Here is a 16240-nt window from a genome sequence, read left to right as displayed (position 1 = left end):
AAAAGTTACTTACCTGGGGCTTTCCCAAGCTCCCTGCAGCCGTCCAGTGCCCTCGCAGCTCCTCAATTGTCCTCCGGTCCCCCACTGCAGCTTAGTTTCGTTTTCGGCCGACTGCCAGTCGGCTCCCGGCAACGTGTCCTCTTCTTCGCCTTCCCCGCTGTGAAGTGCATCATGCAGGCGTACTTCGCCTGCACATGACGCGCTTCACAGCGGGGAAGGCGAAGAAGAGGACACGTTGCCGGGAGCCGACTGGTAGTCGGCTGAAAACGAAACTAAGCTGCAGTGGGGGACCGGAGGACAATTGAGGAGCTGCGAGGGCACAGGACGGCTGCAGGGAGCTTAGGAAAGCCCCAGGTAAGTAAATTTTTTTTTTCAATCTCAGAGTTGAGGTTCCCTTTAAGTGTCCCTCTTTCTCATCTCAGTTGGGAGGTATGAGCACACCTGCATGAATGGTGATTTCACACAAGCATTTTTAAAGGGAGCTAAAAGTTGGAGGAGTATGTAGACTGCATCTTCATTCCTTATAGTCAGTTACCTGACTCATGCTGAGCTTTAGGCTTTAGTTGTTTAAATCGCACACCTGTAACAAGCATGCAGGTAGTTAAGTCAGACCAGTCAAAGCATCTGATCTGCACGCTCATTCTGGGTCAGTGACTTGTAGTATTAAGGTGCCCATACGCACATCGATTTTCCCATTCAATTCCCAGTGCTAGTCTAATTTAGGGGTCCCAGCAGGAAACCTCATAGGGAACCGTTCTGTAATAAAAGCGCACTCTACTGCACAAAGCAGTTGCGATTGGCAGAATACCATACCTCCCAACATTTTGAGATCAGAAAGAGGGACACTTCAGCCACACCCCTGATCATGCCCCTGCCATACGCCCAATCACGCATACCTTAAAGATTTCCTAAGAAAAATATGTTTATAATTCAAACCACACTGGTACTTTCTATCCTGGTTCGTTTTTCTTCATAGTAACATTTTAAAATTAGTAATATATCAATTTAAAGGAAGGGAATAAAGTTTAGAGTCAATTAAACACATTTTTTAGTAGAGAAATATATATATATTTACAAAGAAAGAGGGACAAAGTCCTGAAAGAGGGACTGTGGGCGTAGTTTACTGGAGCCTGTTGGAAACCGAGCAGTTCGAGAGGGTGCAGTCCACTCAGTCACAGCTGAATTTCCCTATGCGGTTTCCTGCTGGGTCCCCTGAAGTAGAGTAGCACCCAATTCCCTGCAGATTCAATTACTTTGATGCAATCGGTTGGGAATCAATTCCTTTAAATGTTTAATAGATTCTGAACCTAAATGGATGGAAAGTATAATCTGGATGGATTGAGGGCCAGGTAGGTGTGGCTGCTGATCGATAGGCCAAAACATTGCATTGAATCGAACAGCGCAATACTGTGTGGCAGGAATACATTTCTGTCAAAGGAATCCATTCAGAATAAATTACCATAGGGGGAAATCTATATAGATGTTCAGCTTTAGAGGCAGAACATCTGCACAGAAGTCAAGCTACTGGCATTGTTTAGGAGTGGAGATTGCCTCATCCATATTCCTCTCACCAAAGGTTCCCTGTTAGGTTTAAAACGTGACATTTTAAATGTGGGGCGAGACACACCATGTATTGTATATAGTAATTATGTCAGCAGAGACTGGAACATCTGTACCAACACAGCTGATCCATGAGGATACTGCACCTAGCCACATCCTCCCATAATTGGAACATACAGTATATAGGTGTATGCAACTACTCATGACCTGGACTGGAATGTCAGGTCTGTTTGATGAATCATCTGCATTATGTAGTCAATGACATGGAAAACTGTATTCCTACCAGCTATTAATGACTGTCTAGAAAAGATGAATCTAGCGATATAATCCTGGCGCAGTTTCTGCTGATTGACTGTTAATTCCTCACCCAGGTGGAGGTGATAAAGAAGGCTTATCTCCAGGGCGAGGTGGAGTTTGATGATGGGGAGAGCTGTGAGGATCATGCTGCCTCTCCACGCAATGTAGGACATAACATCTATATCCTGGCTCATCAGGTAGGTTCCTTACATAAGCACACGCGGTGCTGGCAGTTATGTAAGGCTCGCACGGTGTGAGGTGTCCTCCTCACCATGGACACGGTGTCCTAGTATAGCAGGGCTGGGTGTGCCGGGGCCTCGGCACATGTGCCACAACGCACGCCTCAGTACACAGCAGCAGAGTGCAGTGCTCGGTTTCCACACTGGGCAGGATGCCAGGCTTCTCGGGTAACAGGAACTGTGCAACGCCGGATGAAAATAAAAGCCCTTAACAATCTCACTTCTAGTTCTCAGCATTAAATAGAAAAATCCCCCTAATAGTCTGCTACATGATTAGGCTGCAGGAACCTTGGTGACAAAGCAACGTCTTAAAGCTCACCCCTGGCTAAATGTTACCTCTTGTGTTATACAGAGTGCCTAGTAGAGTGAATAAACACCCCCTACGACCACCCATTGTGCCCGTGTGCAGTGTTGAAGGCTCACCTGTCAGCATGTGTAAATCCTGGTCTTCTCGAGTGTCCAAAATCACAGTGGGCCCCTGTACCACGTGACACTGGCGCAAGTAGCAACATCACTATATGCGCCAGTGTCATGTGGTACAGGCGCTCACTGTTGCGCTGGACGAAGATCGGGATTTGTATGACAGGTGAGCCTTCACTGCTGCACACAGGGACGGACACACACCACACACACATACACTTGTGTCACCGGACAGGGGTCTGTGGGTTGTCAGGGAAACCCAGCACAGTTACTGCTGTGCATCCGATTAAGCCCTTGTGACTGAGATGTTTTTTTTTAAGCATTCTCAATCGATTTCCGGACAGTCAAAGGATTGATCGGGGGCCATGCTGGGGTATCTATTCTCCTCCCATCCAATAATTTGATCGAAAGGTCATTTGGCCTGTAAAATCTGTGGCATCACTGGGGCAGAAAGTAAGCAGAAATCCATACAGTACTGACACAGACTATAGTAAGGGTGCCCATACATCAAACTGTTACTGTTGGAGATAGAACCACATCTTACTGGGGAGACTGGCAATCATTTTGAAAAGAAAAAAACACAAAAAAAAACTTTCACTTTATTCAAGAGAAACCTTATTATAAAAAAAGAAGAAAAATCTGTTTTCAGTTTTAATTTTTGGATTGGTTTAAATCTCTTCCAGGATTGTATTGCTGTCTGGGCTCTTGTTTGGGAACACACAGGGCTGGTTCTCTCATGAAGCAAGGTGAAACATTTGCATCAGGGGCAGCATTTTTGCACTGTTACCGCATGCAGTCAGAGTAGGAGGAGAAGGGAGAAAGAGAGAGAGAGAGAGAGGTGAAGAGGTCATCATTGGGGAAAAGCAGTTTGTTGTGCTGTGTGAGGTGACACTGCTGTCCTGACTGGGGAGGAATGGAGGGCGGCCAACTGGCTGAGGGTGAGAAGTTTGATACCAACTTGCAGCCAGCCAGTGTGTTTTGTTGAGCTGTAGCATGTCTTTTGAGAACATTAAATGAAGCAGAGTATTGTCCTGTACTGTGCTTTCATTCTAAGTCGGGAGGGGGAGGGGGTGCGCGCACGCATCTTTTCACAGGTTTGCCTCAGACAGGAAGAAGTCTAGAACAGATATGAATTGTGTGCTGTACAGGCTACTTACAGTATCTACAGAAAAGCAGGTAACTAAACACAATCAAAATCCTTGCTTTTAGATGTGCTGCTGACGGCAACTTAAAGATGATCTTCCTCTCTACAGAGAGCAAACCTACCGGTTTGTCCCAAATCACAAAAGAAATATCTGATATTTGTGCTGCAAAAGACTGGCTTGTTTTTTGTTAGTGCTGCTTCCTGGCCTGAGTGGTCTAAGATGTGATTGCTTAGAGTTGCATTTTAAACTGGCGCTCCAGCCAAAATGTTTAATATAGCTTGTGAAAGGCTTTTAAAGGGAATCTAAAGTAATAGAGGCATATGGTGGCTGCCATATTTATCTCCTATTAAACAATACCAATTGCCTGGCAGCCCTGCTGATCTTTCTGGGGTCTGTCGTGTCTGAATCCCTCAACTGAAACAAGTATGCAGCTAATCTAGTCCGACTTAGTCAGAGCACCTGATCTGAATACTTGTTCAGGGTCTATGGCTAAAAGTATCAGCAGGCAAGCCTGCGCTGTTTAAAAGGAAAAAAGTCAGCCTCCATATCCCTCTCCTTAGGTGTGTTTTAAAGCTCTTTATTCCCACTGGGGAGACTCTGACCCCATTACATCAGACACTAAATAGTAACCTTTGTTTTGGGCTATATGTTACTCCTGTGTTGCCAGGGAACCCTTGCAGATAGACCTGCACTGAATAGGCCCCTTCCTGTATTTGGCAGCTTAGAGTATTGGAGCCTGTATGTTATGTAATGACACTGTCAGTACACGTGAAGTGTCTTGGATCTGATACAGTAGTTACTATAATAATTTGGTAACCCTCCTACAACCTGTTTGGAAAGGCAGAGCCTGTGCTCCAGAATGCATAATGGTGCTCGCCTAATGTGCTTAAAATTCTCCACATAAAGGACAACTGAAGTGAGAGGTAAATGGAGGCTAGATATTTAATTCCTTTTAAGCAATATTAGTTGCCTAGTGATCCTCTGCCTCTAATACTTTTAGCCATAGACCCTGAACAAGCATGAAGCAGATCAGGTGTCTCAGACATTGTCAGATGTGACAATATTAGCTGCCTGCTTGTTTCTGGTGCGATTCAAATAGATCAGCAGGGTTGCCAGGCAACTGGTATTGTTTAAAGGGAACCTAAACTGAGAGGGATATGGATGTTTCCTTCTACACAATACCATTTCCTTGCCAGTCCTGCTGATCTCTTTGATTGCAGTAGTGGCTGAATTACACACCTGAAACAAGCATGCAGCTAATCCAGTCTGACTTCAGTCAGAGCACCTGATCTGCATGCTTGTTCAGGGGCTGTGGCTAAAAGTATTGGAGACACAGGATCAGCAGGAGATTCAGGCAACTGGTATTATTTTAAAAGGAAAAATCCATATCCTACTCAGTTTAGGTTCCCTTTAACTACTAGCCGACCGCTCCACGCCAATTGGCGTGAATGCGGCGGCAGCCCCAGGACCGCTCCACGCCGATTGGTGTGAATTGCTTTCTATGGGGCTAGCAGGAGATCGCGTGTGCCCAAGCACGCACGTCTCTGCTTGGAAGGCTTCGCCTTCAGTCTCCCAGTGGTGATCGCCGCTCGGAGACATTTAGATGGCAAAACCGCCGGCTAATATAAATGTACAGCGCTGCGATCTAAGATCCTTCTAAAGCTGGCCACTAACGGTCCAATTTCTAGCGAAAAATCGTTCGGGCGATCAGAAATTCTGATCGGATTGGTTGTAAATAATCTCCATTGGTGGACACAATCGATTATGAACGAGTGAAAAAAGTCGCCCGAATGAATTTTCGTCAAACGAAAATTTGGATTTTCTTGGTGGCCGTGATAGGAAGCAAAGATTGGTTAGTTGATGGTGTAGTGAACGATTTTTCGTCAGATCAGAATTTCTGATCGCTCGAACGATTTTTTTGCTAGAAATTGGACAGTTAGTGGCCACCTTAATGGCGCAAATGTGACAGAGCCAATGCCAAACACTTATCTGCGCGGTAGCAGAAAAGCGTTTGAGCACAGTCCGCTTGCAGCTGGCCGTGTGAGCCCACCCTATTAATCTAGCGCCTCCTTGTCCTCTGGATTTTTTTTTTTCCGTCAGTCATGCCAGATTACAAAATCTACAAGAATCTGGGATAGTAGATCACCTTCAGAATTATGAATGTGACTAACAGGAGATAAGGTTGTTCCTGACTCTAACCCAGATTCCTGTACAAATACTCAGATGGGAGCAACAAACCATGAGCACAGCAGGAAGGATGTATCTAGAGTGACCATATTTTTGTTGGTCCAACCTGGGACGGGGAGGGGGGCGTGGGGGGGGGGGCGAAAGGTGGGAAGGAGTGAGGAGCGTGCAGCGGCGAAGACTGGGGGAGGGGGGCGCCGCGCCGAAAAAAATGGGCGTGGCCATGACATTGTATGGGCGGAGCTAACGTAATGATGTAACAGCGAGGCATAAGAAAGCAGTGTTTACGCCATGATGTGGACAAATGAGACTTTGTATCATGGGTGTGCAGAAACTGTGTGATGCTAATAGTATACCGTAACCACAAAGCAGCAAACATAGCCATCTATGACCATTAAATAATAAATGCAGTAACAGTTACCCCGGACACCAGAAAATAAACGCAATAGGCAACATGTCAGTATAAAATAAATGCAATGCGGGCAAACATGTCAGTACAAAATAAACGCAATGCGGGCAAACATTTCACCAGAAAAGAAACGCAATGCGGGCAAACATTTCACCAGAAAAGAAACGCACTGCGGCCAAACATTTCACCAGAAAAGAAACGCACTGCAGCCAAACATTTCACCAGAAAAGAAATGCACTGCGGCCAAACATTTCACCAGAAAAGAAACGCACTGCGGCCAAACATTTCACCAGAAAAGAAACGCACTGCGGCCAAACATTTCGCCAGAAAAGAAACGCACTGCGGGCAAACATTTCGCCAGAAAAGAAACGCACTGCGGGCAAACATTTCGCCAGAAAAGAAACAATGCGGGCAAACAATAACATTTCACTAGAAAAGAAACAATGCGGGCAAACATTTCACCAGAAAAGAAACAATGCGGGCAAACATTTCACCGGAAAAGAAACAATGCGGGCAAACATTTCACCTGGAAAAGAAACAATGCGGGCAAACATTTCACCAGAAAAGAAACAATGCGGGCAAACATTTCACCAGAAAAGAAACAATGCGGGCAAACATTTCACCTGGAAAAGAAACAATGCGGGCAAACATTTCACCTGGAAAAGAAACAATGCGGGCAAACATTTCACCTGGAAAAGAAACAATGCGGGCAAACATTTCACCTGGAAAAGAAACAATGCGGGCAAACATTTCACCAGAAAAGAAACAATGCGGGCAAACATTTCACCTGGAAAAGAAAGCATTTACTCACCTGGCAGAAGTGTCCGGCCTCTGGCGCGCTGCTCCGTCCCGGGACCGTCTTGTTCCTCCTGCTCTGGTCTCCCGCGCTGACAGGGCTACGGCAAGATGGCGCCCGAAGCCCTGTACTAGTGACACAAATAGGTCTCCAGTACAGGGCTCCGGCAGCCATCTTGCCGTAGCCCTGCTCGCCTGCTGGTGTCGGAAACAGACACCGGAAGAGGAGGCTGGAGCGGGGCTGCGGGCAATGAACTGGCACGGCGTCTATAGACGCCGCTGCCAGTTCATTGAGGAGAGAGTGGCCAGAGTCCCGAGGCCGGGACGTCCCGCTGCTCAAAGCGGGACGTTTCCCGGGACCTCATTAAGCCTGGGACAGCGGACCCCGAATCCGGGACGTGTCCCGGGCAATCCGGGACGTCTGGTCACTCTAATGTATCCAAACCATGGACGGAAAGTAAGAGTGAAACTGATTCAGAATAGGAGCAAATTCCTGAAAAAGGATTCGGTTTCTTCACTCAGACTAAAGCATAATACGCCATGTATCAGGATTAAATCCCTCAGGCGACAGTTCAGGGCTGAGTTCTGTACAAACGCATAATTGGCCTACAGGCTAGGGATGCAAGTATTGCTTTGGGAGGTGGGGCTGGAAGGGATGTGACGTGGTGCACGAAAGAGCAGCATCCCGCTTACGGGGTGAATAGAACTGTGCAGTCAGGCGTCAGATGTCACAAAAGGTCTGGTATATTGGATCTTCAAGCAATGTTAGATGCTCCAATAACCATGCTAGATTATTGCTCAAGGTGGTCCTTAAAGGGAACCCGAGGTGAGTGATATGGAGGCTGCCATATTTATTTTCCTTTTAAATACCAGTTGCCTGGCAGTCCAGGGTAAGTGGCTAAAAGTATTAGAGACAGAATCAGAACAAGCATGCAGTAGATCAGGTACTCGGCTGACTCAGGTTTTACTGATTAGCCATATGCTTGTTTCAGGGTTTTGACTCAAACTACTTATGCCAGAAGATCAACAAGGCTGGCAGGCAATTAGCATAGTTTAGAAGCAAATAAATATGGCAGCCTCCATATCCCTTTCACCTCAGGTTCCCTTTAGTAGCTGCCTCAGCTGAGATTTTGTGCACCAGTATTGCTCAAATTTTCCTTGTACTGGTTTTCATAAACTTGCCCAGTGTTTTCTTTTTCCAGTAAATCCTGCACCTGTAGGTTGTTGGATTTCTGTCTGGTAACACTTTTATAGGTGTAACGTCGTCTTCGCTCACGGAGGTCAGGTGAGGGGAATGATAACTCCATTCACACAATCCAAAGATCTTAAGGTGAAAAGTCTAGTCCTAGCGTAATTCCATAATCTACACTGAACTGTGTAGAATGATTGCCTCCACAAAGACAGCTGTATCAGTCCCTTTTTATTAATGACTGGTGGTTTTTACCCTTATAGCTTGCTCGACACAACAAAGAGCTCCAACAGATGCTGAAACCCGGAGTGCAGACCGGAGATGGTGACGAGGCGCTGGAGTTCTATGCTAAGCACACAGCTCAGATAGAGGTGAGGGCAACAGATGACCTGGGATGTTAAGTACCGCATATTCCTGTGTATAAGACGACCCCCCAACTTTTCCAGTTAAAATATCGAGTTTGGGATATACTTGCCATATAAGACTACCCCACTTCCAACACACACCAAACACAAATAAAAAAATCATATACTGGTGCTATGTATGAACAGATACTGGTGCTGTACTGTATGTGATACTCAGTATATAACAGAATATAGGCGCTTGAATGGTTGGATTGGTCAGCTCTCCCTCTACCTAAGCGGATTGGTCAGCTTTCCTTGTGTATCAGAGTGGTATGGAAGAATAGATCACGCTGTGCCCATAAAACACACCTCTTTAACCCTTCTGTCCAACCTTTTATCTTATTTACCTCCTTCCCTGCCTCTCAGATCTCGGTCATGTGCCCCTGTGCCGCTTCACTTACAGTCCTCAGCAGCAACATCTGAGTGACTGTAACAGGCTAGCGTAGTATCGCCCGGCATCAATGAAACTCAGTGTATAAGACGACGCCTGACTTTTCAGAAGATTTTCAAGGGTTAAAAAGTACTTCTACGCCAGAATATACAGTAGGTCTCTGATTTTGCAGGCTATAATTTGTCACCATACTTTAATTTCAGATTGTCCGACTTGACCGCACCATGGAACAGATTGTGTTCCCTGTGCCCAGTATATGTGAATTCCTCACTAAGGAGTCCAAACTGCGAATTTACTACACAACGGAAAGGGACGAGCAGGGAAGTAAAATCCATGACTTCTTCCAGCGTTCAGAGGACCTCTTCAATGAGATGAACTGGCAGAAGAAGCTGAGAGGTGAGAGCTGCAATCTACAGAGCTTGGTGGTCAACAGGACCAGGGTTTTTGGGTTGGGCTCTAATAGCTGTGTATTCCCAGGTTTACCAAACATCATCTTGTGGTGCTTTGGTAATTCGGTTTGGTAACGCTGTTTTGGACGCTCAGTCTTTCATAAAGGACTGAGCATCTGAAACAGTGTCTATCGCTGTATGGCTATTTGTTTTTATTCTAATAAACTGCTATTAATACACTGGGGTGGTACTGCAGATGTTTGCTTTTGCTATTTCTGACCCTGTTGGGCTACAGGGTTTCTCTGCTTTAGCACACATCTATCCCCATTGGGTGCTGGTCCATCCCACTGCAAACTTTTCATTATACACAACACACCAGCAGAATTATCACATGAACAGTCTAGAAGAAATTCCAAATTAGTTTTGGAACTTTTCTTGTGGCCTAGAGCCCCAAATTGTTCCGAGTTGCCATAGAGTTGGCTTTACTCAAGGTTGGACTCTTATGCCAAGTGTTTGGCGTGTAGATATGAGCTGTATGACTTCAGAGGTGTTGGGTTTTCTGTTTTCTCTAACCATAACCCCTCTTGTCCCTTGCAGCACAGCATGTCCTCTATTGGTGCTCTCGAAACATGACCTTCTGGAGCAGTATATCCTTCAACCTAGCAGTACTTATGAACCTTCTAGTTGCTTTCTTTTACCCCTTTGTTGGTGTCCGAGGAGGTAAATGTCAAGTTGGAATTTTAAAGACCATTTGAAAACTGAACAGATTCTGATTTTACAAAGGTGTTTTGCCCTGATTTTTTTTTTTTTTTTTTTTTTTCCCCTAGGAACGTTGGACTCTCGCCTCTCTGGTCTACTCTGGACAGCCATGTTTGTTTCATTAGCCATAGTCATTGTACTTCCCAAGCCACATGGAATTAGAGCATTGATAGCTTCCACCATCCTGCGACTCATCTTCTCCATAGGGCTCCAGCCTACGTTATTTCTACTGGGAGCTTTTAATGTAAGTCATCCGCCACTGCGTCTCAGGCAGATGACCACATGCATGTGAGGGATTCTGCTCAGATTTCAAAGTGGTAATCTCTGGAACAGTCATCAGACTTGTCAGTTAATATGATCATGGATGGCTGATTTGCCCACAGTGGTGTGTAAAGTTTTATGCAAGTCGCAATAATTAGCATCTCTAACTGTCTCTAGTAAGGATTTAGGCTTTTTTCTCTCTTTTTTTTTTTTTTATTTTGTCCCTTCTCCGCTCATTGCCAAGTAGAGTGAACGGCTCCTGTGCTATACATAGTAGCTGTTCACACTTGTCACACTGTAACGGATCCGCGGGCCACCCTTCTGTGTAGTCTGCAATTATACCGGACAGGTGGATGCATTTCCCCCTCCCCCTATAGCTTATGGGAAGCACATCCGCCTTGGGCTCCAGCCAGATCACGGCGGACCATCAGAGTGCACGTTATATTGTCTGCGCCCGCGGAAGTGAGAATGGGGCCTTACTGGAATTCCTAGAACACCTAGAGAGATCTTTATCAGCCTTACAAGCCAAGCTTCGTCACTTGAGCCTTGCACAGACAGTAGACTATTGTTGCCCAATACTATTGGCTTTGATCCGTGTGGTCTTGCCAAGCTGCATAGGACAGAGCAGTGGTCTGAAAAATGACACTGGGGCTGAATGTCTCCTGTGGAGATTAGGGGGGAGGGGGTTGGTGTATCTTCATAGACCACAGGGTCTGTGGAAACTCATAAATGATTGATTTGGTCAACAAATGCCTAATTTCTCTGAACCTTAGTTATCCCAAACTCTTGCTCAGCACACAATAAGTCTTTATTTCACATAGTTTCGTAAGAAGTTCACTTCTGTGTTCTGTGTATGTTTAGGCAGATCAACCTGTCTAATTAGTTCTCATCAGCAACTGTGAATAGACTGCAGGAGAGCTCCCAATATAGTAAACACAAATATAAATCTACATTACAATTTTTGGGAAAAAACCCTGAAGTTTGACTTGGTTATGCAGAAGGCACTGAAAGGGTTATCCTGCTGTAGCTTATCTTTTAAAGCACAGAGGAAGTTCTGAATTTAGTTCCACTTTAAGTCTCTTGGTTGTTGCATGTGCTGGTGGGCATTAGGTGAATTCTAGTGTCCCTGTTTAAGTGGTTATCTTGGAAGCCAGATACTGACATTCTAAGACCTGTATATAAAATATTATTGTTCTGCTCAGTTGAATTTCATGGTGATGCTCACCTTCTCTTTTTTTGTGAGCGGTTGAATGCCTGACAGCTATATGCACCATCTGATCTGTTATAGCAGAGCCCTGTGCTGTAATTGTTGAAGAACTTTTAATGACCTCATCCTTTTATGAACTTAGTTGTCAAGTGCCCATGGCAGTCAGTAAAGGTAAAAAGGTTTCAGAATTGCCATAATCTTCTGCCACAGTGACCTTGCTTGACATGTAATATATCTCCTTTGTTGATGCATGCCTGCAGGTGTGCAATAAGATAATCTTCCTGACCAGCTTTGTGGGGAACCGTGGAACGTTCACCAGAGGCTACGGAGCAATGATCCTGGATGTGGAGTTCCTTTATCATCTCTTGTATCTACTCATCTGTGCAATGGGTGTCTTTGTTCATGAGTTCTTCTACAGTCTGCTGGTAAGGGGTCTTGGATCTCTGTCTTGTAGCTTGTTTTGTGAAGCAGTTTTATATATTTCTATAGCTCTTCACAAATAGTATTTATCTCCTTGCTGACTGTTTTCTTTTCAGCTCTTTGACCTGGTGTATCGTGAGGAGACCTTGCTGAATGTGATAAAGAGTGTAACGCGGAATGGGCGCTCCATCATACTGACAGCTGTCCTGGCACTTATTTTAGTCTATCTTTTCTCCATCGTTGGATATCTCTTCTTTAAAGATGACTTTATACTGGAAGTCGACAGGTTGCCAAATGAAACAAATTTCCCAGGTGAGCTTGGAGTAGCTAAACGCAGATAAGGCCACTTATGACAAGACTTGGAACATTTATATTGTGCTTTTCTGCTGGTGAACTCGAAGTGCCATAGCTGCAGCCACAAGGGCGTGCTCAGTATTAGGGAGCCTTGCCCAAGGTCTCCTTACTGAATAGGTACTGGCTTACTGACCAGGAATAGCGGAGATTCGTATACAGATGAATGGCTACCTTAAAGGATACCCAAAGTGACATGTGACATGAGATAGACATGTGTATATAGAGTGCCTAGCACAGTGTTGCCAACTCATCCCTTTAATTACGGACACATCTAAGTTATACAGGTTCTGGGGCTATTTGCACGTAATCTGTGCCTTAACTGCATCTACCTAGCCACAAAACCTGTATAATTTATGTGTCAGTAATTAAAGGGATGAGTTGGCAACACTGGCCTAGCACACAAATAACTATGCTGTGTTCCTTTTTTTTCCTTTCTCTGTCTGAAAGAGTTAAATATCAGGGATGTAAGTGGCTGACTCAGTCCTGACTCAGACAGGAAGTGGCTACAGTGTGACCTTCACTGATAAGAAATTGCCCTTTTTACCTCCTTTCTTTTTCTGCTAGGAAAGTGTTTTATAGTTGGAATTTCTTATCAGTAAGGGTCACACTGTAGTCACTTCCTGTCTGAGTCAGGACTGAGTCAGCCACTTACATCCCTGATATTTAACTCTTTCAGACAGAGAGAGGAAAAAAAGGAACACAGCATAGTTATTTGTGTGCTAGGCACTGTATATACACATATTTAAATAAATATTGAATTGACAGTCGGGTCTGTCGCCGGCTGTTCGGAGGGTTGCAGCGAGACCCCCGTGGGACAGGACGGCGTGGGAAGCCTCATTAGGATACCGAGGCTTCCCCCACCCGAGGGGAGTACCCCCCAGGGGATATTTTTGATGTTAGTGTCTCTTTAAGAAACTGAAGGCTAGCAGGTGCTACTGTGCAGTTGATGATGTGCCATAGTGTAGGCCCCTTTCACATTGAAAAGCATGATCTGCATGCTCTGAAATAATCCTAGTTTTTCTCTTTATCATGCTTTTCAGAAAATGAGTTTTGTTTTTAATTTCTAATGAAAAAGTGGGAAATATTTTTGAATTGGTGAATTGCAAGAAAATCACATCGCTGTACGATTTCTCTTGCTTCTCTTTTTATAAGCTTGACCAAATTTGCAAGCACAGAAAAAATGCTGCTTACAGTGAGTTTGGCCAAAAATGTCATTGCAGCAGTTGAAAAGGGGCATCCCAGTTGCCATGATAATCACGGTACCGTTGCAATCTATAGATCTGGAGATCAGTTTGAAACACGGCCAGTGGAAAAGGGGAATTTAAGAGGGAGGGGGAGAGGGATATGGAGGCTGCCATATTTATTTCCTAAACAATGCCAGTTGCCTGGCAGCCCTGTTGATCTTCTGGCATAAGTAGTGTCTGAGTCAAACCCTGGAACAAGCAAATGGCTAATCCAGTAAAACCTGAGTCAGAGTACCTGATCTGCTGCATGCTTGTTCAGGGTCTATGGCTAAAAGTATTAGAGACACATGATCAGCAAGGACAGCCAGGCAACTGGTATTGTTTTTTTAAAAGGAAATAAATATGGCAGCCTCCATACCCCTCTCACCTTGGATTACCTTTAAAAGTCCAAACTGCTATGACAGTACAGTACTAGCGTACTAGTATTGGATAACTTTATTCATAATGGTAATACAGGACAGTTTCTAGACTAAACTGCACCCAAGGTGGGGCTGTGCCAATATGCATGTAAAAGTTTCCACTATAACAACGAGAATGGAAAGGTCTGCAAGTGGAGAACTTCAGCCACCACAATGAGTATGAGTTTTATCCCGTTATCTAGTTCAGGGATTTCAAATGTTTTTAAATCGAGGACCATATCTGTGTTCTTGAGACTGCTAGGGTGTCAAACGATCAATTACCATTTTTGCTGGTTGGCCCGACACCAAATGCTCCATGAGACAGTGCTGCTTGCGCAATAGCGGCTGCTAATCAGTGGCTGTTACTGCTGCTGGCATAGTGGTGGCTTCTGGCCACATGCGATTGATAGCTAGGCCAAGCTTTAGGGGCCGCTATAGGCCTGCTGGGCCACAGATGCCCAGCAGGCCAGACTTTGAACACCCCTGGTCTATTTGATAAGAAACATACTGAAATCTGAAACTGCAAATATGCTAATGACAATGAAGCGGGTATAGAGTTCAAAGGTAGAGACTTCCAATTGCTCACATTTCAGCCTGATCCCTATCGGCAACAGTCATTGTGCATGCGTAAGGCTCCTATATCCTCTCCTGATCTTCCATTGCAGATATGGGAAGCTCCATAGCCAGAGAGCTCTTGTATCCAGAAGTTTGCCGGGTGGAGTCGGGGATGAACTGCACCCATGGTACGTACATATGTGCAGCTTTGGCATTTTTGGGCTCTTTGTTTTTCTTTTGCTAAAAAATGGTTTAATGTTTCAGTGGAAGAACTGTCTGCAGAAGGGGAGGAAGAGGAAGAAAAGGAGCACACCTGTGAGACCCTATTGATGTGTATAGTGACCGTGCTGAGTCACGGGCTGAGAAGTGGTGGAGGTGTTGGTGATGTTCTCCGGAAGCCATCCAAAGAGGTGAGAAGTAGGTGTGATTCAAAAGGTCTTGCTTGGCCACGTTCTTCCTTTTTTTTTTTTTTTTTCTTCTTTGAGGATTTTTCTCTGACAAGGAGTCACTAGAACGCCAATGGGAAAAAGATATGTGAAAGATGAAATTCCGATTTTATATAGAACGTTGCACTGCTCAGTACTAGAACCAAGCACACCACAAAGATGAATGCTTCGTGACTGGTTAACCTGTGTCTTTCTCGAGTCACAAACTGTCTTACCCTTTCTTAGTACTAAGCTGAATTTACCTGCTCCAGTGCTTCGCTGGGTCTCCTCTTTTCTTCCTGACAGCTGCATACCTCTGATCCCCAATGCATATAATGTGATCAGGAAGTGGGTATGTAGACAGTGTGCAGCTGCTGGGAAGAGCAGGAGACCCAACGCAACATAGGAATCAGAATCAGAATTTATTTCGCCAAGTACAACGGTGGATTGTACCCGGAATTGGTTTTGGCGCATACAGGGTCGTTGGTGAAAAACAAGAAAATAGCACGGTTAAGCATGGTACATACGTAGACAATGTGACAAGCATACATAGGACAACATTACAGTTTGTGCGTACATTTAAGCAGAGCGTCGTATACAGTTAAGCATGGTATACGTATAAACAATAAAAGCAAAATCAGAAGCCAACACGGAGAGCATTACAGCATACACGTACAGTTAACGTAATACAAGCAGAGCATTACAGCATACACGTACAATTAACGTAATACAGACATAGCAAGACATACACTGATAGCAGGAGCAGAAAAGCGTGGGACTGGAGGAGCAGCCTGAGAGCTGATATGAGCGCTGCCATTTTCGGCACTGGACGCTACACAGCGACACGCTCCCAACTAGACAGGTGCTACCGATTGTCCTCGAAAAGTAGAGAGGAAGCTGGGGGGGGTCCTGATGGAGGCGGACAGCAGGGATCACTTGAGCCAGGTTGCTCGAGGAGAAGCGCTTCTAATTTCAAAGTCCGCATGGCTGGGTGATAAGGGTGCAGATGCAGTGAGGGCCCTGCGGTGCCAGGGGGCACCTTTGCTGGGCAGCAGTGGTGGACGTGGGGCCTGGGACCACCCGGGCTGGGCAGCAGTGGTGGACATGAGGCCGGGGGGCATCTCGTCTGGGCAGCATTGGTGGACATAGGGTGAACATAGGGCCGGGGGGGGCACCCTGGCCTGGGGCAGCATAC

The 16240-nt window shown here is 45.3% G+C and overlaps 1 protein-coding gene across 1 annotated transcript in view; it reads left to right on the top strand.

The window, feature by feature from the left end:
- The window catches only part of ITPR1 (inositol 1,4,5-trisphosphate receptor type 1), a 366152-nt gene that overhangs the window by 329328 nt on the left and 20584 nt on the right, over positions 1–16240 (top strand). The window contains 9 exon segments of the mRNA XM_068253115.1: positions 1932–2054; positions 8502–8609; positions 9237–9429; positions 10020–10142; positions 10250–10425; positions 11910–12074; positions 12186–12381; positions 14731–14808; positions 14885–15030. Coding sequence (XP_068109216.1) covers positions 1932–2054; positions 8502–8609; positions 9237–9429; positions 10020–10142; positions 10250–10425; positions 11910–12074; positions 12186–12381; positions 14731–14808; positions 14885–15030 — 1308 coding nt within the window.

This window comes from Hyperolius riggenbachi, chromosome 9 (assembly GCF_040937935.1).
Source record: "Hyperolius riggenbachi isolate aHypRig1 chromosome 9, aHypRig1.pri, whole genome shotgun sequence".
Taxonomy (NCBI): domain Eukaryota; kingdom Metazoa; phylum Chordata; class Amphibia; order Anura; family Hyperoliidae; genus Hyperolius; species Hyperolius riggenbachi.
This window is presented reverse-complemented; position numbering and strand designations above follow the sequence as displayed.